Source organism: Macaca thibetana, chromosome 11, assembly GCF_024542745.1.
Source record: "Macaca thibetana thibetana isolate TM-01 chromosome 11, ASM2454274v1, whole genome shotgun sequence".
Lineage (NCBI taxonomy): Eukaryota > Metazoa > Chordata > Mammalia > Primates > Cercopithecidae > Macaca > Macaca thibetana.
In genome coordinates this window covers 87,294,515-87,316,982 of record NC_065588.1, presented here as the reverse complement: position 1 = coordinate 87,316,982, position 22,468 = coordinate 87,294,515, and the positions used below count along the sequence as shown (strand labels likewise).

At 34.9% G+C, this 22,468-nt stretch overlaps 1 protein-coding gene across 1 annotated transcript in view; it reads left to right on the top strand.

The window, feature by feature from the left end:
- The window catches only part of EPYC (epiphycan), a 47,264-nt gene extending 29,096 nt beyond the window's left edge, over positions 1–18,168 (top strand). Inside the window, exons 2-6 of the mRNA XM_050746568.1 lie at positions 3,540–3,714; positions 8,891–9,049; positions 9,856–10,058; positions 11,669–11,764; positions 17,524–18,168. Coding sequence (XP_050602525.1) covers positions 3,540–3,714; positions 8,891–9,049; positions 9,856–10,058; positions 11,669–11,764; positions 17,524–17,694 — 804 coding nt within the window. The 3' untranslated portion in view covers positions 17,695–18,168. The remainder of the gene's footprint in view (positions 1–3,539; positions 3,715–8,890; positions 9,050–9,855; positions 10,059–11,668; positions 11,765–17,523) is intronic.
- Positions 18,169–22,468: the final 4,300 nt, after the last annotated feature.

Here is a 22,468-nt window from a genome sequence, read left to right as displayed (position 1 = left end):
GACTGCTTGTTACAGGCTGTTTACATAGGCAAACACAAGTTCAAACACAGCTTAGGGCGCGAAATTCAAACAAAGCTTTAGGCGCGTGGTAATTGGGTCTGTCTATGGCCTGAGCAAGGTGTCTTGTTCTAATTGGTTAGAGCAGGACCTTATGAGGTTTTTTTCCTGGAGTTGTTGATTCCGGGAACTTCGAGGCAGGGTGGGACCCCCGGAATTGGCAGGGTGGGACCCCATGAGGTTGTTTCCCGGAATTGGCAGGGTGGGACCCTATCAGGGTGGGACCCTATCGAGGCAGGGTGGGACCCTATCCAGAGCCACCTGGTGTTAATTTTTTTTTAAGTTCTTTTTTTATGATGCCTAGTTTCTAAGTTTTATGCAGCCTAGTTTCATCTACAGTTCTAAGACCAGGTACACAAGAAAATAGAAATAGATAACTTACTGCAAACTGTCAACTCAAAGATGTACCCTGCTGGTACTATGTTAAGAAGACACACAAGTGCAGTGCCTTTGACAGAAATCGAAGTCATATGTAGTAATGCCCATTTGTATTATATTTTTAAACTTTAGGGAAATATAATGAACAGATTAAAAAGTTAAAACAGGGCTGGGCGCGGTGGCTCAAGCCTGTAATCCCAGCACTTTGGGAGGCCGAGACGGGTGGATCACGAGGTCAGGAGATCTAGACCAACCTGGTGAACATGGTGAAACCCCGTCTCTACTAAAAAATACAAAAAACTAGCCGGGCGAGGTGGCGGCGCCTGTAGTCCCAGCTACTCGGGAGGCTGAGGCAGGAGAATGGCGTAAACCCGGGAGGCGGAGCTTGCAGTGAGCTGAGATCCGGCCACTGCAACTCCAGCCCGGGAGACAGAGCGAGACTCCGTCTCAAAAAAAAAAAAAAAAAAAAAAAAAAAAACAAACAAAACAAAACAAAACAAAAACTTAAAACAGGAAGAAGCAATTCAAGTAAAACAAGAGGCCAAAGAAAAACAAATAGAGGAAAACACTGAAAGAATTTATGAGTATTTGTAGAAGAGGCTCAATTATGTTTGCATTCAAGTGTTACCAATTGTAGCTTGAAAAAAAGGGCAGGGATTTTTTTCTGGTCATTTGTGTTTATGTTCAAATTTAGTTTTCTGCAACAGAAGCATACAAGTCTGCCACACGGAAGGCCCAGTGGTCTTGTTTCCCTGGACTCATTTTTTTTTTTTTGTATGCATTGCCTCACAACTTCATATCACAGTATGAAGATTGTTGAAGAGGGGGAAAAGATGCCTAAATCACTTCTACTTAATAGTGAAAATAAATGTGTCTACAAAACAAAAGTCTCTCCAGCCACAGTACTTTGAGGTTCTGCAATTTTGCTGATGTGAAAAGGCATTCCTTTTTCTTGGTTTTCAAAGTTGTATTGCATTTATGTTTTATTAGCAAGGAAGCATGAACAAAACAATTTTTGATAAACGCAAAAAGCTGTTTTGCCTCATTATATTGGATGACAAGTGAGATCTTACAGCTTCACATCAAATCAGTGGAAAAACAATTATCTGTAAAAAGTATGTGCAAACATTTTTCTTACAAAGCTAAGATTCAAGGCAACGTGTCTGGAATTTGTTTCTCCCTTTAGGCTGTCTCCATTCCATGAAACATCTGTCTCAATTTCCGCTCTTCCTGGAGCCTCCTTTTGGTCTCTCTACAAATCCATTCCCTCTGAATCTGCCTCATTCTGACCTACAGATGGAAACCGTATGTCTTTCTGTTTAAGAAAATGTGCCCCATCTTCTCAGCTGGAGTTTTCTGGCCAAGCTTTATTGTATCTTCATGTATTGCTCCTAATGTATCAAAGACAGTATAATCTGTTTTTGTTTTGATTTCATGGTTTAAATAATTTAAAGTAAGTATTAGCACATTCACTGATTCGTCTCAGAAAATCTCTAAACGTAGAGCTGTGAATGAGAGATATTTTGGACAAGCAAAGTTTGAAAAAATTATACTTCAATAAGTACTTGCTGATTGCCTATTATGCTTACAGCCTAGAGGTACACAGATGAAAGAGATGACACACTTTACCATCCAGCAGGCTTGGATATGCAGAAAACAAATGGAACCAATGTAATACAGCACAGAAAAAGCTGAAAGAGAGAGACTAAGGAAGCACTGAAGGATGCACAATTCAGAAATATAAACTGATAAAATAAAGTTTAGTGTTTCTTCAAAAGAATAATTTTCATTTGTGATTTGCAATGCATTTAAATATATTAAAAATGATATCAAATCATAAGTGTATCTTTAAAATTTTTTGGTTATTCAAACATCTAGAAAATATTTGGTCTGAAAATACACCTGTGTTATAGATGAAAGGAATAGTTTGCACATCATTTGTTATTAAGTAATACAGAAATAATTTATGTGTTTCCTTACTTCTTTAATGAAAGCAAATAAAGGGTGGAAAAAACCAAAAGGCCATATTGGTGCGGTGAAGGGAAAATCTGGGATTTCTGGGGATACCACAAGGACACTGGGCCACAAAGGGTGGGTCCTGGAAGTCGCCATCCCAATTGCCTGGGGCAAATTTTCAACCCAAGATTACAAGGCCATCAGAGAAGTAGATATTTACTAAGTACCACAAAGAAATATACATTCAGACAAAGGAAGAAATCTGAAAGGAAGGTTTCTCCTAAATACAAACAGTATTCTTAAAAGCAATGACTCCATTACTTACAATGTACAAGTTAGATAAGAGCAAAACAGGTATAATCTAAAATACAATATATAAAAAATAATCTTTGAATAATTTTGTAATTTTATAACTGCCTCTTCCTGTCAAAGCTCTCAAAAAAGTCCATTTTAAGATACCTAGATATCATTGGAATATTTGTTATTTTAATAATATTGAAAACACATAAGAAATGGCATATCATCATCAAATTATAGTTTTTATGTCACTATATATTTTATTTTAGTATAAAGGATACTTTTCAGTAAAACGCCATTAGAGAAAGTATAAGTCACTGGTAAGGAACAGAATATTTGAACCTCGGAAATCAAGGATTGAAAGGACAGGATAATATGTATCAATTTCTGCTCAGTTATTACCTTCAAGGGGAGTAGAATGAGGGCTGAATGGTGATGGGGACTTTTCCATTTTACTCTGTACACTTCTGAATTAATGTGAAGCTTTCACAACATTGATACACTCTTGTAATGCTACTTATTATTGGAAAACAATAAATGAGCTTTTTTAAAGAAACTATGAAATGAACAAACATATAAAATGTTAAAGAACAAGAAGACCAAAAAAAAAAAAAAAAAGGAAGAATTGGAAACAACTTCTAAGATTTGAGAAACAAAACTAATTAAAAACAACAACAGTTACTAGAACCATGTGTGTTCCTCCAAGCAAGCAGGATGGTCACATTGTTGAACTTTAGAACATGAGTGTCCTCTTGTGGCAAAGATGGGTACATTTTAAATTTGTGTCACTGCCACACAGAGTGACTGAGAAGTTTGCCTGAAGAAATTCTCTCTCTTTTATTTTTTTTCAGATTGAAATAGCCACAGTGATGCCCTCAGGGAACCGAGAGCTCCTCACTCCACCCCCACAGCCTGAGGAGGCCCAGGAAGAGGAAGAGGAGGAAGAATCCACTCCCAGGCTGATCGATGGCTCTTCCCCGAAGGAGCCTGAATTCACAGGGGTTCTGGGGCCACACACAAATGAAGGTCAGATACATCAAAGCAGAATTACAACTGAGTCCACATTAACTGCAAAGCTTCAACTCTATAGAGAAACCACATGACATGCCCCAAGAAAAAAAGTTTTGGAATAGGCCAGGTTTGAAGTAGATTTATACATAGATTTTACATTCAAATATAAAGCAGTTTTAATAATTCAGCTTTGGTCTCGCTAAAATGATCAAATAACCAAAGATTTGGGATGAAAATATTGTACATCATTACTCGAAACCTGTGTAGTGGAATGTATTTGTAGAACAGAGAGTATTTGATAAGCAGGAAAAAATCTTTGCCTCTGAGATCAGGCCACAGCATTTCAAGGGGATAAGAGATGATGAGTATGAAGATGATGGTAATAGTAATAATATTTTGCACTAATTGAGCATATACTATCTGTGGCCCCTATGCTCAGCACTTCACATTATCTCATTGGATTATTAAAACCTCCCTGTGAGAGTGTTAATATTACTCTTTTCATTATCATGGAAACAACTATAATTCAAAGGGGATAGTAACTTGCCAGATATCACAAAGCTGTTACATAGTGGGTTTGAAGCCAGCCTGTTCAGATTCTTGGCTGTTTATTTAAAAACAGGCTTCTTCTCACTCACTCCTAAGAAGTAACAGAGAGAGGAAATTTGTTGCACAACATCAGACACTATGTTGCCTGGCCTGCAGATGAAACCAGGGCCTTTTAGTTAATGAGAAGGAATTCTTGGTGCTACATGTGATTCTATTATATGTCTATATTTCTTGCTTGAATGTGTCACTATCAACCTTGGGGGTACTCAAGAAGACTCACACTGGAATACTTTTATATATACAGAGAATGGCATAGTTAGGGAGTGTAGAAAAAAGTAAGGAGAGTTCCCACTGCAAGAGTCAAGTGAGTATAGTGTCTCTGTATTCCAAGTTCTGTAGACACAAAACTTTAAGTAACCACTGTTTTCATGAATATTTCTGCCTAGCACAGGAAGATAGACATACAAACAAATTTAGAGGCAATACTGTATGTATTAATCCATGTTCACACTGCTGATAAAGACATATCCAAGATTGGGTAATTTACAGAGAAAAAAGGGTTTGATGGATTCCCAATTCCACGTGGCTGGGGAGGCCCCAAAATCATGGTGAAACGCAAAAGGCACATCTTACATGGCAGCAGGAAAGACAGAAAGAGAGCCAAGTGAAAGGTGAAACGCCTTATAAAACCATCAGATCTCGTGAGACTTACTCACTACCACGAGAACAGTATGAAGGAAGCTGCCCCCATGATTCAGTTATCTCCCACCAGGTCCCTCCCACAACATGTGGGAATTATGGGAGCTACAATTCAAGATGAGATTTGGGTGGGGACACAGCCAAACTGTATCACTGTATTACAAGTCTTATGAGAAAAGTGTCCAGAACACACTGGGAGACAAAAAGAGTGGGAGGAGCAATATTACCTAAGGCAAGACTAAAAGCAAAGTACAGGAATCAAAACTGAGAGTTTCTTGGAGAGACAGAGGAGGCAAAATGTATGTATTCAAATCCCAGCACTGTGACTTGTTGGGTTTTTATAGTCTTGAGCAAGGCAATCAATATTTTTGTGCCTTAGTTTTCTCATCTAAAAAAACATGGGATAATATATAATAGAACTTACCTTACAGAGATGCTGTCAGGATTAAATGAATACGTGTAGTTACTGGCCCATAGTAAACATAGTGTTAGTTATGAAAATTCTAATATTGATAAAGGAGTTCATGCACTGTTTTCTCTCTTAACATTTTTAGTGTACAATACACTATTATTAACTATGAATACTATGGTATAGCAGACCTCTAGTACTTATTCATCCTATATAACTGAAATTTTATACCCCTTGAACAACTCCCCATTTCCTGAGGCTCTGGTAATGACCATTTTACTCTTTGCTTCTTTGAGTTTTTAGCTGTTCTTCAATAAGTAATATGAAAAGTTGCCCTTTCATCCAATGCCTTCTATATGCCAGACACTCGAATTGTTTTATCTACATTAACTTTTGGAAGAGTCATAACACTATGTACTGGACACTGATCACTCATTTTTAAAAATAAGAAAACTAAAACTCCAACATACTATAAAATGTGTCCAGTATCACAGAGGTGGTATGTGGAATGCAACATAGACCAATAAATGTTGTCAGTGTCATTAATGAATATATTATATTCTTTCTGTGTAGTTAAATTTCTGTGTAGTAGAACACTCTGCAAGTAGAAAAAGGAAGAGACATAATGAGAAGGAAATGTAAATATCCAGCATAAAGCACCCAAAATAGGAAAATTAAATATCCCTAGAACATTACTTATGTTTAAGTGATTTCAGATCCTTCAAAAGTTGACCAGCCTGGTATCAATACCTGTACTCTGGATCTCTCAGCTGAGCCAGTAACCACAGAGCAGCAGAATGCCCAATCCTTTCAAAAGCTTGAGTCAAGTAATGCTTCACTAATGTCAATTTAGAAACATAAAAAAACTAAGACTTTTAAAGAAAATTTTTGTCTCTAAAGTACTCTGAGGATAAATAATGAAGTTAAAAACTCAAACTCACATTTTAATTTCAAAGAAGAAGCACAGATTCATCAAAATTAAATAGTTTAGAAATATTTAGAATAGTAAAAATAAAAATACCATATTTTTACTACTAAAACAAATTTCTAAAACTAACATTCTAAAACCATGTAATGTAGCCTTGAGTTAGGTGTAGGAAAACTTAGAATTAAATTATAACTACTGTGAATATGTAAAAATTACCCTAAGCAATCATTGCTTAATTATCAAGGTGATAAATATATAGAAGAATCAAATGTCTTAACTCTTAAAATTTTTATGACGAGTATAAAATATTAATTTACAATGATTGGAGAAATTAGCACATATTAAATATTTTACAGCTCCCGCTTAAATATTTTTTCCTGGCTTTCCATTCTTAAAATGGAAATGACTTTTGTATTTAATGATAGTAATAAGACCTTAATAGGTACATTATTAGTTCATGATTACAAACCACAAATGGACCTTTCAACTAGGGTGATCAAATCTCCTGGTGCGTCTGGGTGTGAGGAGTTCCCAAAGCAAGTGTCTTTGAATGTTATAAACAGGAAAGTCTCAGGTAAACCAAGACAAATTGATCATTGAGCAATTTCAGGACATTTCTTCCACCACTTTTCTCTTCTAGTTTATGTCATAGAGATTTCACTTTCTCCATTCATTTCACATCTTACAACCCTTATTTACCTCATCCCTAGACTCCTCAAGCCTGTCAGATAACTTAACTTCCTACTTCACAAAGAAAATGCAATTTCTTAGTCAGCAGATCCTTGGTCTTCCTGTTTCCAGACAAATAATCTACCTACATCTATATCAATGTGCTCTTCTATCTCCCTCTCCTTCTAGCACAACAAAGACACTCTGTCCTTCCACAGGTGGGATGAAAATCCTTCCATGTTCTTTGAGTTCTATTTCCTATTGTCCTTTCATGATCCTTTTTATATTCAACTTCACCTCCTCTGGATCTTTTTCTCCAAATATCTTCCACATTAATCACCCCCTTCATCATACAAACCACAAGCATATTTTATTATAGTTATCACTATGTCTCATCCCTTGCTCTTCACAAACCTCTCTGCATTTTCTACATTTGTGGCAACTTTTCCCTTACTTCCAACTTCTCCCTTAATGGACTGTAATCTGCCTTTCAGCTCCCTCACTTTGCATATCTTGTAACTCTCTGATAACCACTGCAATAACTAATCCAAGAACATTTTTCAGTCCTTAATTTACCTGACATCTCAGGAGGCTTAGGTTGTTGATTATTTCCTTTCCCTTAAAACCCTTTTGTCTAAAACCATCTTTTGTCTACACTATGATTCACTTCCACTTTTTCCAGTTGCCCTGCTTCAGTCTTCCATTACACCTTCCAGCAGACTTAACTCTTACCATGCAAACTGCATCGTATGATACCTCTGTCCATCCTCATGGGAAGAAATAAAAGCTGTAGCACAGCCTACAAGGCCCCTGCATGTTATGTCCCATACATTTCAATGTTCTCTGAGTTTTCACCATAGGGACTATCTTTCAGTCCCTCCAAAGTGAAGGCACATGCTGCTTCCTTTGCCTGGCATACTATTCCTTCCTACCTGCATAGTCAATTATTCCTCTTCTGCTGATCTCAGCTCAGCTTTCACTTCAGAGTTGCCTTCCATGATTTCCAGACTAGGTCAAATCCCCCTATGTTATGTTCAGATGACACTTCATGACATTTGTCACATTCATAATTTTACTTGTGTGATTAACATTCATTTCACATAGCAGATCATAAAACACAACTGTGTCTCTTTGTGCTCAGCACTGTTTCACCAGCTAGCATGGTGCCATTTACATAGAAAGGATTCAATAATATGTATTGAGCAACTGAATATTAATAATTATTATCTTTTATTTTTCTTGAAGCAGGTGTTTTTTCAGTGAGACGTTTCACTATTAAACCAAAGACTTAATGAAAATATTACATGTGATATTTTAACTTTATGAAAAGCACAATAATAATGTTTAAATTTTGAATATAGAATTTCTAATAAATAGAAAAGTACTCAGTAATTTTAAATTAGTTTTAAAATGTTACATTGAATATACTAATTGTTCAGACTATTTGTTTTTTTTTTTTTTTTTTTTTTTTTTGAGACGGAGTCTCGTTCTGTCGCCCAGGCTGGAGTGCAGTGGCTGGATCTCAGCTCACCGCAAGCTCTGCCTCCCGGGTTCACGCCATTCTCCTGCCTCAGCCTCCCGAGTAGCTGGGACTACAGGCGCCCGCCACCTCGCCTGGCTAGTTTTTTGTATCTTTTAGTAGAGACGGGGTTTCACCATGTTAGCCAGGATGGTCTCGATCTCCTGACCTCGTGATCCACCCGTCTCGGCCTCCGAAAGTGCTGGGATCACAGGCTTGAGCCACCGTACCTGGCCTGTTGAGACAATTTTAATTGGTATGTTTGACTTGAATATTCTATTTACAGAAAACATTATGAGAAAATATAAAATCTCCTTGGTTAGTGGGAGAGTCTAATCTTGTTTATCAAACATTCCACATTATTTCTTAGAAATTGATTTGGTACTTACAAATAATTTCATTTTCCTTTATCTTTTAGACTTTCCAACCTGTCTTCTGTGTACTTGTATAAGTACCACCGTGTACTGTGATGACCATGAACTTGATGCTATTCCTCCGCTGCCCAAGAACACCGCTTATTTCTATTCCCGCTTTAACAGAATTAAAAAGATCAACAAAAATGACTTTGCAAGCCTAAGTATGGATGACAGCAGTAACAGCGGTTTTCACTGCTTTACAGAATTCCCTAAAATTTTTACATTGTCAAATGTTGGCTGAGAATGCAGCTTGAATGCCAAAGCCTGGTTCATGAATCAATAGTTTTTTGTTATTTAAAAATTTGACAATTTGCTTTAATAATTATAAGAAAAAACAACAAACAAGCAATAGTCATCTCAAAACCACATAGGTGATGTTTTCAAATGAGCAATTTAAACTAAATATGCATGATAAACAATTATATTTTACATGCTGGAATGTTTTCTCATGTTCTTACGAGTAAAATGTCATGGTCATATTTATGAGGAGTTGGCTTTTTAAAAATAAACTTCCACTAAAGCATAGTTGCTTTATGATGGATGAATTCTGGCTTTATAGTTGTTGCCAACTTAAAAGAATTTTGGTATGTGTCATAAAATGTTTTAATCATTTGAAGATTTCTTTCTAATGCCTGTATCTTTGACTGTTAGAAAACACAACACTCTTTATCACTGAGGGAAACATTTTAAATGATAAAATCCAGACAAACTTTATGAAGATTATGGAGAGAAGACCAGTTATTTTAAATGTGGTATACCAATTTCTTTGCTAAAGTTATACTCCTAAGTACATAAATATGAATAGTATTTGGGGAAATAATTTTTATAAAAAGAAAGATAATCATTTCATTAACTGTGCATTGCTAAATTCATATTTATATTTGCAAAATAAAGGAAAATTACATTCATATTTTTTGTGTGAGCAAAACAAGAATATTTAACTACTTCCTTTATTTTTTTCTTCTAGGTGATTTAAGAAGGATTGATCTGACATCAAATGTAATATCTGAGATTGATGAAGATGCATTCCGAAAACTGCCTCAACTTCAAGAGCTTGTCCTGCGTGACAACAAAATAAGGCAACTCCCAGAATTGCCAACCACTTTGACATTTATTGATATTAGCAACAATAGACTTGGAAGGAAAGGGATAAAGCAAGAAGCATTTAAAGTAAGTTTTAAGTTTGATGTGCGGATTTTTATCTTCCAATTTTATTTGCTGTCATTGACTAGCCTTTTTATTCGTATGGGGAAATTGATTGATTGATTGATTGATTGAGATATGGTCTCACTCTGTCACTCAGGCTTGAGTGCAGTGGTGCGATCACAGCCCACTGCAGCTTCAACCTCCCTGGCCTCAGATGATCCTCCTACCTCAGCCTCCCCAGTAGCTGGGACTACAAGACACGTGTCACCATGCCTGGCTAAATTTTGTATATTTTTGTAGAGACATGGTTTCGCCATATTTCCCAGGCTGGTCTCAAACTCCTGGGCTCCAGTGATCCTCCCGCTTTGATCTCCCAAAGTACTGGGATTATAGGTGTGAGCCACTATGCTCAACTTCTATAAGGGGATTTAATTTAGTGAGACTTTTAACTTTCAAAATAAACTTATCAACTGCATCTATCGTGCTTTTGAGAAATACTATGTTCCAGTACATTGTGAGGGTGATCAAGCACCAAGAACAGAAAGCAGGGCTAGAATAAGAAGTTGGTGGCTACCCGAAGCACCGTCTACAGTCTACAGGAGCACCTGGAAGTGACGCAAGCCAGAGAATCTGTATCGATCAGACCCTCCACTCAGAAAGACTATCTGGCTAAAAGGATAGCTACTTGGCAGGAAATGGGCAATATCTTGAAGACAGCAGGCTACTAAATGACCTTATAAAGAGGATGGATTCAGTTAACCTTAGAGATTTTGTTTTCTAAGTGAAGCAAGCAGGTTTGGGGCTACAGGACTTGCTTGGAAAAACAGCATAGGGTCTGAGAACAGCAACGAACTGGCTTTCTTGCCCCCTCTTAGGGCATTCAAGCAGCCCCTCCCAGTGCACATTGAACACATAATTTTAAAATACTCTTTAGAGAGACACCACATTATTCTCAGGAATGGCACAGGGAATAGTGTGGCCTCATTACCACTGAGTGGTGGTGAATACCGTCTCTCTACTAGGCCTCCTATGATACCATCAATGGTAGCTACGGGAGTTAGGGCATCTCACTATAGCCAGGCAAGGGTCATAGTTTAGTCTGCCCACTCTGCCTCTGTTGGCACAGGTGGTGATCAGTCACAGTTTATTCTAGGGTGTTTGGCTACAGTAGAACAGCTATTGTCTACATGTTTTCTGTCTTGCTAGGCTGCCCCTTTCCTGGTACTTGGGCTCCCAGGCCATTGCTAGGGAGGAACTATTTGTTCCCATGCCTATAAAATAAAGGAAATGCTTGTTATGTCTCATCAAAATCCTCAAAATCCCACTGCACAATGTCTTTCATAAGAGGAAGCAGCCTTGCTTAAATTGAGAAAATTAGACTGAACAAAACATGGTTCTTCCTAGAGACTGAGAAACACATTGTATTTTCATGAGGAAATATTTGCTTGCAGCCAATTTTTCCAAAACTCATTTGAATTGTCTAATAACTCAGAAAACTAAGCTGCCTCAACTTTACAAAACAAGACCTGAACTGGAACACATTATTTCACAAATATTTGCATGGAGAGGGAATGGGAAACACAACTGTGGCACCTCGAGCTTTTATTGAGTTCCCACATTTGGAATGTTTACAGGACATGTATGACCTCCATCATCTGTACCTCACTGATAACAACTTGGACCACATCCCTCTGCCACTGCCAGAAAATCTACGAGCCCTTCACCTCCAGGTAGGAGTCTACCAGTAAGGTGTGTCCAAGAGCTTCAGAGAAAGCAAAGCCAAGAAGGACATCAGGACACAAGAATTTGTCTGTAATGGCATGTTGACACACTGTGACAACTTTTCTTCTTTTTCTCTTTTCTCATTTATTCTCTCTTTATCTGAATATAAAGCTATCTTTATACATTCAACACTCTATTCTAATTGAATTCTGATAACTTTACTCTTTTACTTATTTTCTGAAGCAAAATACACCCTTTTGGTACACAAATCTCTTTAGGAAAAAAACGAAAAACAAAAAACAAACAAACAAAAAACACTGAAAGTTTCACCTGTTGAAGAAAATGTAAAGATTAGAAGTGGAAAAGTAAAGGGAGAAATAAAAATCTAAGTTGATGTTTAGTTGTCAGAGAAAACAAAATCAATTTTAGCCTGTGATTTTAGGTTTTATGTATTGAATTAAATTCAATCCGAAGGCATTCCTATGTGCTGAGAGATGGCAAGCTCCATCTCTCTGGATAAAGAAAGTGCAGCATTTTTGTTTGTTTGTTTTGTTTTGTTTAAATAAAAAACATATTTGAAAGTTTTGGTGATTTTAAATCCCATTAAGCTACATGTTATCTTTGAAGTATTCAGTTTGATTAGTTTAATGAATGAATAATATTTTATTTTCACCTATGTGATTAAAAAATTTTTCAATCATAATGAATATTTTTGGTTGTTAAACAAATATAAATTATTTCTTATTTCAGTTGTAAATTTAGCCTGTAGTTATAATCAACATTCTCTAACAAATTGATCTGTTCTGTGGAATAAATAGAGAGAACACCCATTTCATGCTCAAAGCAACAAGGAAACAAAGAAACAACGTCATAGTTTAGCATTATATTTTATGGCAGAAATGTACAAAAAGCGATTTTGCTATGTAAGAGCAGGACATGAATTCCTGTAGTTCCCCTTGTGGATTTTGTGAATATTTACCTTTGTGCCTCTTCTTTTTTCCTATTAATATAAACATTTTCATATTTTCAGTGTCTACATATGTATAAATATATATCTCTATATATACATATATGTATATACACACTATGTATATATGTGTGTATATACATACATGTATGTGTCTTGGATATCTGTCTCTTTTGTGGGTTTGTCTGATTTGTTTACTTGCCTATTGTATATGTATTTTCTAGCCATTTGGCTTGATTTCTGGATGGCTCTCTCTTTTTTTCTGGGGGTGAATTTCTATACATATAAAGATTTCTTTCCTTGTTTATGACTGAAGGAAAGATTTCCAAGGGAGTACTTAAAGAGATTTTGGAATGTGTTTTCCAATTATGAATTAAATTTTATTACTATTATCTGAGATGATACTGATCCTACCAAGAAAGAAGACTTTGATGTTATATTTAAACATAATTTGTTTGTATATATAACATGAGGGAATTTTTTAAAGTAACTGCTTTTGCATTCCCATTCTAAGCTTTGAAAGTCAGTAAGTGCAACTTAAAAATATTTTCTCCATCACTGTCACCTCACAACATCCAATATACATATATCTGTTTTTCGCTTACATTGTCTTCAATTTCTATATTTTTTAATACGTAAATAAATCCCCTTTTTTATTCATTTGAAAAATATTTGCGTATAGCAATTAAAACTGAAGGCTCTGGCAAAAGCGTATGCCCTGGGCTGAAATTCTAGACCCAAAACTATCTGAAACTCCCTGAATTTCTGTTTTCTCATGTGGATTAAAAGGTGATCTACTATACAGGATGGCTGGGAGGATGAATAAAACAATGTTTATAAAGCATTTAATATAGCTACTGATATATGATAAATACTTAAATATAAGTCACAGTTATTAACAACACATATCTATCACACATCAAAGGGAAGAGCAGAGATAATAGGCACAAAATATGCATTATTCCTCACTGACACTTTATAATGATAAGAGGGTTAATATATCAGGGTCAATACATAGATGATTATAAACATGAGGCAAAAACTGTCAGAAATGAAAGGAGAAATAGGCAGTTCAATAGTAATGAAATATTCCAACTTCTTGTTTTCATTTTTAAATTTACTTTTTTTTTTTTTTTTTTTACAGAAAGGGTCTTGCTCTGTCACCCAGGCTAGAATGCAGTAGTATGATCATAGCTTACCACAGCCTCAAACACCTGGGCTCAAGCAATTGTCCTACCCCAGTCTCCTGAGTAGCTAGAACTTTAGGGTGTGAACCATTATGCCTGGCTACTTTTTAAATTTTTTATAGAGACCAGGTCTCACTATATTGCCCAGGCTGGTCTTGAACTCCTGGCCTCAAGTGATCCTCCTGAATCAGCCTCCCAAAGTGCTGGGATTACTGGCATGAGCCACTGCACCTGGCCCCGCTTCAATAGTGGATAGAACAGCTATCTATAAGATCACTAAGTAAATAGAAAACTTGGACAACACTGAAAACCAATTTGGTGTAACAGTCATCAACAGAACATTCCACCCAACAATTTCAAAATACACATTTTTCTCAAGTGCACAAAGAACATTTCCCAGGTAGACCACATACTAGACCACAAATCAAGTATTAGTAAATTGAAAATAATTAAAATTATACAAAGTATGTTTTCTGATTCCAATGAAATTGCATTAGAAATCAACAAAAAATAAAATTTAAGAAATTCACAAATATGTGGATATGAAATGAAATTTTTCTTAATCACCAATGGGCCAAAATAGAGATCTCAAGAAAGTTAAAAAAAAAAAAATCAGAGATAAATAAAAACAAAAATAAAACATATTGAAATGTATGGATGGAGCTAAAGCAGCACTTAATGGGAAATTTCAGCTGTAAACACATATATTCAAAAAGAAGATCTCAAATCTATAACCTAGCCTTTCACCTTAAGATAATAGAAAAAGTAGAGGAAACTAACCCAAAGTGAGCAGGATAGAAATAATAAAATTTAAAGCAGAATAAGTAAAATATATAATAGAAAAATAATAGAGAAACAAAACTAAAATTTGGTTTTCTAAAAGATCAACAAATTGACGTATTTTTAGCTGAAGTGACCTAGGAAAAAAGTCACAAATTACTAAAATCAGGAATAAGAAAGGGGACATTACTACCAACCTTATAGGAATAAGAAGGATCATAAGGGATTACTATGAACAAATGTAAACCAACAAATTAAATGAACAAATTTCTAGAAAAATGCAAGCTATTGAAATTGACTAAAGAATGGATAATCTGCATAGAGCTATAATAAGCAAATATATTAACTTAGCAATTTAATATCTTCCAAAAAAGACAACCCACTCCCACATGGATTTACTGGTTGACTTTATCAAACATTTAAAGAAGAATTAATAACAATCTTTCACAAACTATTTCAAATAACAACAAAAAAAAAGAGAACATTTCCTTCCTAACCCATTCTGTGAAGCCAATGTTACCCAATAACAATACTCGACAAATAGATCGCCAGAAAAGGAAACTACAGGCCAATACCCTTTATAAATATTGATGCGAATAGCCTCAACAAAACACAACAAACTGAATTCAACAACATATAGAAAAGATTACACATCACGACCAAGTGAGATTGCAGAAATATAAGAATAGTTTAACATTTAAAAAGCAACCAATGTAATATATTAATAGAATAAAGGGTTAAAAAACATATGATTCTTTCAATAGATGTCAAAAAAGCATTTGACAAAATCCAACACCATTTTATTATAATATTACTAGAAATATAAAACTAGGAATAGAAGGAACTTCTTCAATCCAATAAAGAACATCTATAAATAACTCAGGCTAACATCATCTTCAGTGCAGAAAGACTGAACGCTTTCTTCCTAAGAACGGAAACAAGACTAAAATTGTTTGTCTCACCACTTATATTCAGTATTGAGCCTGGCAGTTACAGCTAGGACTATTAGGAAAAATAAATACATAAAATATAATAAATAAATAAATGGTTTCCAAATTGGAAATGAAGTCATTTTTCTATTTTCAGATGACATGATCTTGCACACGAAAAATCTTAAGGAATCCACTAAAAACTAGTTGAACTAATAAATGAGTTCAGCAATGTGGCAGGTTACAAAATCAATATACAAATATCAATTGTATACAGGATATCTATACACTAGCAATGAACAATCTGAAAAAAAGTTAAGAAAACAATCCTGTTTATAATAGTCACAAAATTTTAAAAGTACCTAAAATAAATTTAACAAAGGCAGTATAAGCTTTGTATACTTAAAGCTACAATACATTGTTGAAATTAAGATCTAAATAAAGAAAAGATAATTCCATATTCATGCATCAGAAGACTTACAACTAAGGTGGAAATGGTCCCCAAATTAATCTATAAATCTTAGGTATAGAAAATCCAAAGGAATCCACTAAAGTATTTGAACTAATAAAAAAGTTCAGCAATGTTACAGGGTATAAAATCAATATAAAATATCAATTATGTTTCAATACACTAACAATGAACAAAAACACAGTGAGATACCAACTCATACTCACTTATTTGGCTAAAATAAAAGATATAATTAGAAGCGTTGCTTGAGATGCAGACAAAATCGTAACCCTCATCTATTATTGGTGGAAGTGTAAAATGGTGCACCTACTTTGGAAAACAGTCTGACAGTTCCTCAAAATATTAGAACATGAAGTTACTATATGACTCAGCAATTCAATGTCTAAGTATATACCCAAGAGAACTGAAAGCATATATACATACAAAATTTGTACACAAATGTTAACAGAAGCATATTCATAAGAGGCATAATTTGCATTTGGAAATAATTCAAATTTCCATTAATTGATGAATAAACAAAAATGTGGTATATCAATACAATGAAATACTATTGGACAATAAAAAAGAATGAAATACCAATACATCCTACAACATGTATGAATTTTGAAAACAACACTAAGTGAAAGAACTCAGTACCAATATATATACATATAATTCCACTTATGTGAAATGTCCAGATAGGAAAATCTATAGAAAAAGAAAACAGATTAGCAGTTGCCAGGGTGGGAGGAGGGGAATGTGTGGTTTTCTTTTGGAAGTGTTGAAAATGCTTTAAAATTAGACAGATGGTTGCAAAGTTCTGTTAATACACTACAAACACTGCACTGTACCATTTAAGTGGGTGAATTTTATGGTATGTGAGATACAGTAAATAAACCTAGGTTTAAAAATCCAGTCCAGGGTCCTGCTTACCTTCTGGATATTTGCTCCCTCCTTCCTTCCCCTCCTTTCAGCCACATTGACTTGAATGTTGAATGCTGAGGGAGGAGAATTCCATGCTAATTCCTCAGGGCTCTAAACCTGATGTTATCTTTGCCTAGAATGTTCTTTCCTTGTTTTTTTTTTTTTTTTCCCCACACCTTTTTCTTCTTGTCAATCCAATCTCAGTTCAATTGTTACCTCTAACGATAACTTTTCAGTCATCCTATTTTCTTCACAATACTCATCATTTTTGGAAATAACTTTTCTTTTAGTAGTTTTCTCACCTCAATTTGTATTTCTCTTACTCCTTAAAGATATAAACTCCTTAAAGATAGGAGCATGTCTATTTCCTAATTTATCCCCATTGCTTAGAAAGTGCTTGGCATATACATTAAGTAATTTTGATTGTGGAAAAGAATAAAAGAATAAAAACAAGGGTGAAGCACAATGGACTGTGCTATCAATCAATAAGGATGTGTTGTATCTTGTCATAATTTATTTTCATCTTTTTTAGAATAACAACATTCTGGAGATGCACGAAGATACGTTCTGCAATGTTAAAAATTTGACTTATATTCGTAAGGCACTAGAGGACATTCGATTGGATGGAAACCCTATTAATCTCAGCAAAACTCCTCAAGCATACATGTGTCTGCCTCGTCTGCCTGTTGGGAGCCTTGTCTAATTTCAGATAATGGTTGGCATTAAGATGCCTACTATAAATAAACCATTCTTACTGCTCTCTTCCAAAACAAAACTCAGCATGATACTTTGAGATTGTGTTCTGAGAGATGATATGAGTACATAAAATACAATTTAAAATGCTATAATATAATGAAAATGTAGTAATTTAAGAAAACACCAGAGGACTTAGGAATAAACCTATAAGATTTACAAAAAGAGCAAAACTAAGTGATAGAAAATATTTCACACATGTTCTTATAGATTGTGTATCACTTGCAAGTTTTAGGAGTTCATATCCTATATAATTTCAAATTAAGCACATAATAAAGTAAAATTTTGAAATGAACACTTTAGGTATTTTTGCCAACATGTAGGTGTTTTTAATTAAACTTTTCTCTTCCTTTTTTTTCCACTAAGGCATGTTTATTCCCCTAATCCACTAAAGAGCATGAAGAATAAAAGTATTAGAAAATTATAATGGCCTTGTGAAATAATCATTATAATCACACCATGCAAATAATCATATTCAACAATAATACACACAACCTCCAGTTGCTGAAATATAACCTTTCATCATCTTAAAAGAGCTGACAACTCATTTTAGATCTTTGATAAACTGGTTAGTTATGTAGTGTATTTCTGTGCCTATAAGAAAAATAAAATATAGAAAATGGAAAATATAGAAGATGATATGATAATCATACTAGGGAAGAAGTTAAGTAATACTTTCTAAGGAGAGTTCATCTTTCTAAAATGTATAATCATAATACAGGAACATACATGGTTCAAAACTGAAAGACAATGAAAGAGTATCCAATGAAAGGTAAGTTTCCTTCCAGCTGCAACACCTCCAGGTCTGCTCCCCAGAAATAATGTTTTCTTGATAATTTTATAAAGATTTCCACAAGAAACAAAAACTTGCATATAAGTAACTTTTTCTTTTTTACACAAATACATATGTGCACATGCTACATGTGCATTTCACCAGAATGTGTGTATTATACATAAAATACACATTTTTAAGTACAGAAAATAAACACTATTCTGAACTTTGCTTGTTATTTTAAAATTATTGCTGGATGATCATTCCATATCAGCACATATAGCTGTGTTGATTCTGGAAACCACGTATCAGTCCATCACATGGATGCACATTTTTTTCATTTACACCAAACTGCAAAGAATACCCTTGCTTGAACATGAATAAGTTTGTGTACATGTGAGAGTACATGTACTGATAAAATCATGAAAGTAGAATTCTGGGTCAAAGATTATTATTTTAAATTTTAATAAATATTACTAAATTGACCTTCAAAGACAGTGTAACCACTTACACTTTCACCAACAGTGTGGGAAAGTACATAATTCTCTAGAACTTCACTAAGATGGTTTAGTAGCAAATCTTTTCATCACTTCATAGTCTATTTCTGAATTAACATATTAAAAAATGAGACAATTAATTGGCAATATACTTCCTCCAGCATTGAAAAACACTAAATATATTTTTCAACTGTATCTTTCAATCAAATATATTTCTGTCTAAATTATTTGAATTTTTCCCCATTGCTCTACACCATTCCTTGTATGTTGCTAAATATAGATACTACAGTTAAATCAAAAATTTTCAAAATGTAATGACTAGAGAGCATTGCTCTAATATCTTCCACTTTAGGTGCATTAACGTTCCTCTGGTTCAGTTAAAAAGTATAAACACCTCCATGTCTTTAATAACAAAAAAGATCCGTTAATTTGCTTGAGATCTATGGAGAAAAATTAATCATTAATCAAATTTGTATACCCCAAAAGTTGAAAACTTTCAAATAGAATGACCATCTAACCATCAAATGCCACAAACCAGTGACAATTAAAAATTTATTTAGAAGCTTTTCTTTTGGCTTTTTAGATACACTTTGTAATAACTATATGACCATGCACCAGACTAAAAGTAGAATTGTATCTTAATGTTGTACATATATATTAGATTTCTACTGTGGCCTGACAAAAATTTCCATAAAATTAGCAACTCAAACAACACCTATTTATTATGTCATATTTGTTCTAAGTTAGAAGTTCCACAAGACTCACCTAGGTTTTCTACTTAGGATTTCAAAAGACCAAAATCCAGTTGTTCTTCCCCAGGTTCTTGCATGAAAGACATAAAAAGCCCACTTCTGGGCTTATCTGGCTTTTTGGAAGAATTTTTTTTCCTTGCAGTTGTAGGTCCCCAATACCTAGCTGTCAGCCAGAGGCTCCCCACATCTTCTGGATGACGCCCACACTCCTCATTACAAGGCCTCCTCCATTTTCAAAGACATGTCAAATGTCTTTGAAATGGCATGTCAAATCCTCCTTCTACTTTCAATCTCTCTGATTTCCTCATCTCCTACTATCCAGATAAAAGTCTCCTCTTTTAAAGTACTCTTTCGGTAGGGGCAAGCCCACTCAGGTAACCTCCATATGAACTTAGAAAAGGCCAACTGGTTTGGGGCTTTAATTATATCTGCTTTTTGTTTTTTTTTTTTTTTTGAGATGGACTCTCGCTCTGTTGACAGGCTGGAGTGCAGTGGCATGGTTTCGGCTCACTGCAACCTCTGCCTCCCGGGTTCAAGCAATTCTCCTGCCTCAGCCTCTCTAGTAGCTGGGACTACAAGTGTGTGCCACCACATCCAGCTATTTTTTTTTCTTGTATTTTTAGTAGAGACGGGGTTTCAGTATGTTGGCCAGGATAGTCTAGATCTCCTGAAGTGATCTGCGTGCCTCCCAAAGTGTTGGGATTAAAGGTGTGACCCACCACACCCGGCCCTGTAATTGTTTTTTAACAATACCTAGAAGAATGTTTGAATAACCAGAAGGCAGGAATCTCAGAGACCTATCTTTAAAATTCTACCTAACACAATCTGCAAATCCTAGTAGTATAAGCAAGTGGTGATTCACCACAGATAATGCCCTTCTTTCTCTACTCTTAAATCCTCCTAGAAAGACATAAAAAATAGTGATGATAGCAGTGGGAATAATAAGGAAATATTAGTAACATTTAATGAAAGCTTTTTATTATTGTATCTCTGGGATGGAATAGCTACCCTTTGATGATGTCTCTATGTGGACAAAGAAATACACAATGTCACTGACTTTTCAATTTCTGCTATGCCAGTGAGGTAGCCAAGTGGATGATTTGGTTTTGATTCATTTGTTATAGTTTAACAAAAAGAATTGCAATGATTCTTTGAAAAGTTCAGTTATTTTAAACATGTAGACATATTTTTAGATAAAACTACATTCTAATGTTACTTTTGCTTGCATTTGTGGGAAATATAAATGAAAGTAATAAGAGAGAAAGAAAAATCATTTGCTATATCTTATTGTGTATGCATTTTAATGAGGTTAAATGATTAACATTGTCAGTAGACAAACTTGTAGCTCCCAGAGTGTCCATACAGCCACAGGACAACTTTGCTCAACTCTTATTAAAAAAGAAATAAGAGCTACACAACATCACTGCTATGAAATAGAAGAAGCCATATAAGAGTACACCTTAGAGGATAGTGTCAGAACATCATTTTTAGGCCTGGTGTTTAACTTTGAAGCATATTAAATGTAGTTTTAAAGTTAATTCATGTATACACATGTTGTTATAATAGCAACCAACTAGAGGATACAAACTATATGCCAGGCATCCACTAAGGTGTTCAGCATGTATTAATTCACAATATCCTAGGAGCTGGAGACAATCACTATTCCAAGTCACAAATCAGAGAAGAGAGATTAAATAACTTGGCCTGGATCAACAGCCGACTCCTAAATCCTGTGCTATTTGACTCCATTGTTGCACCTCAAGTACCACAGACATGCCTTTTTCCAGTTTTATAAAATAAAGAAAATGGTGTACAGGCTGGACAAAGATGCAAAGATCAGCACCGGCTTTTTGTATGCAACAGTGACTTCCCACTGGTCTAGTGCCTTATTTCAAGCACCATGGAGAGACCATTTCCTGAGGCCAGAGTAGTCCTCCAAATACTTCAGCCTCTGGAAAATCAGCAAAAAGACGGACTGAGATACTTAGTGCCATCAGGGTAAGAGGAGACTCCCAGCAGACAGTACTGACTTATTCATTAGGTACAGTAGGCACAGTGCCCACAGCTTGCAGGAGTCTTTGGAACATATGAAAATATTTAGTTTCTTTTAAAATAAAGAGAACGTGGTAATAATAATGTATGTGCAATAATCAGTGAAACCTGGATTATATTCTTTTCTGTAGCAATAAGCCATAAAATAGAGTTTAACTAATTTTTTATGAAGAAAGGGGTCCATGGAAGTCTTAATGAGGTCCTGCCTACAAGAACATTATTGATGATAACAGATTTCCCCCACAAATGGCATAGAATAACTTTCTGTCCTCACAGCCTACTCAGCATACAATTATTACAGAATCTGGGGGAAGATGAGTCTTTAGCAAGAAATAAAATGAAATAAACAAAATAAAATACTGGGATAAAAAGGGCAATATTATACAAATGTTATGGTGCTAGCCAACATTCTCACAGGCATTATGACTGCCTCCCAATAAGGTTGCTTTGCAGATATAGTTTTACATGAACCCTAAGACAGAGTGCTTACTATAACTCTTAAAATGTGATGATAATATTTTAGTGATGATGCTAAATGTATCATATTTAAGTGGCCATTTCAAATACCTCACATTCTTATTTGAAAACTCTAAATTTAAAACTGACTTCTGATTAAAACATAACATATTTTTAAGCATCAAATTGCTTTCT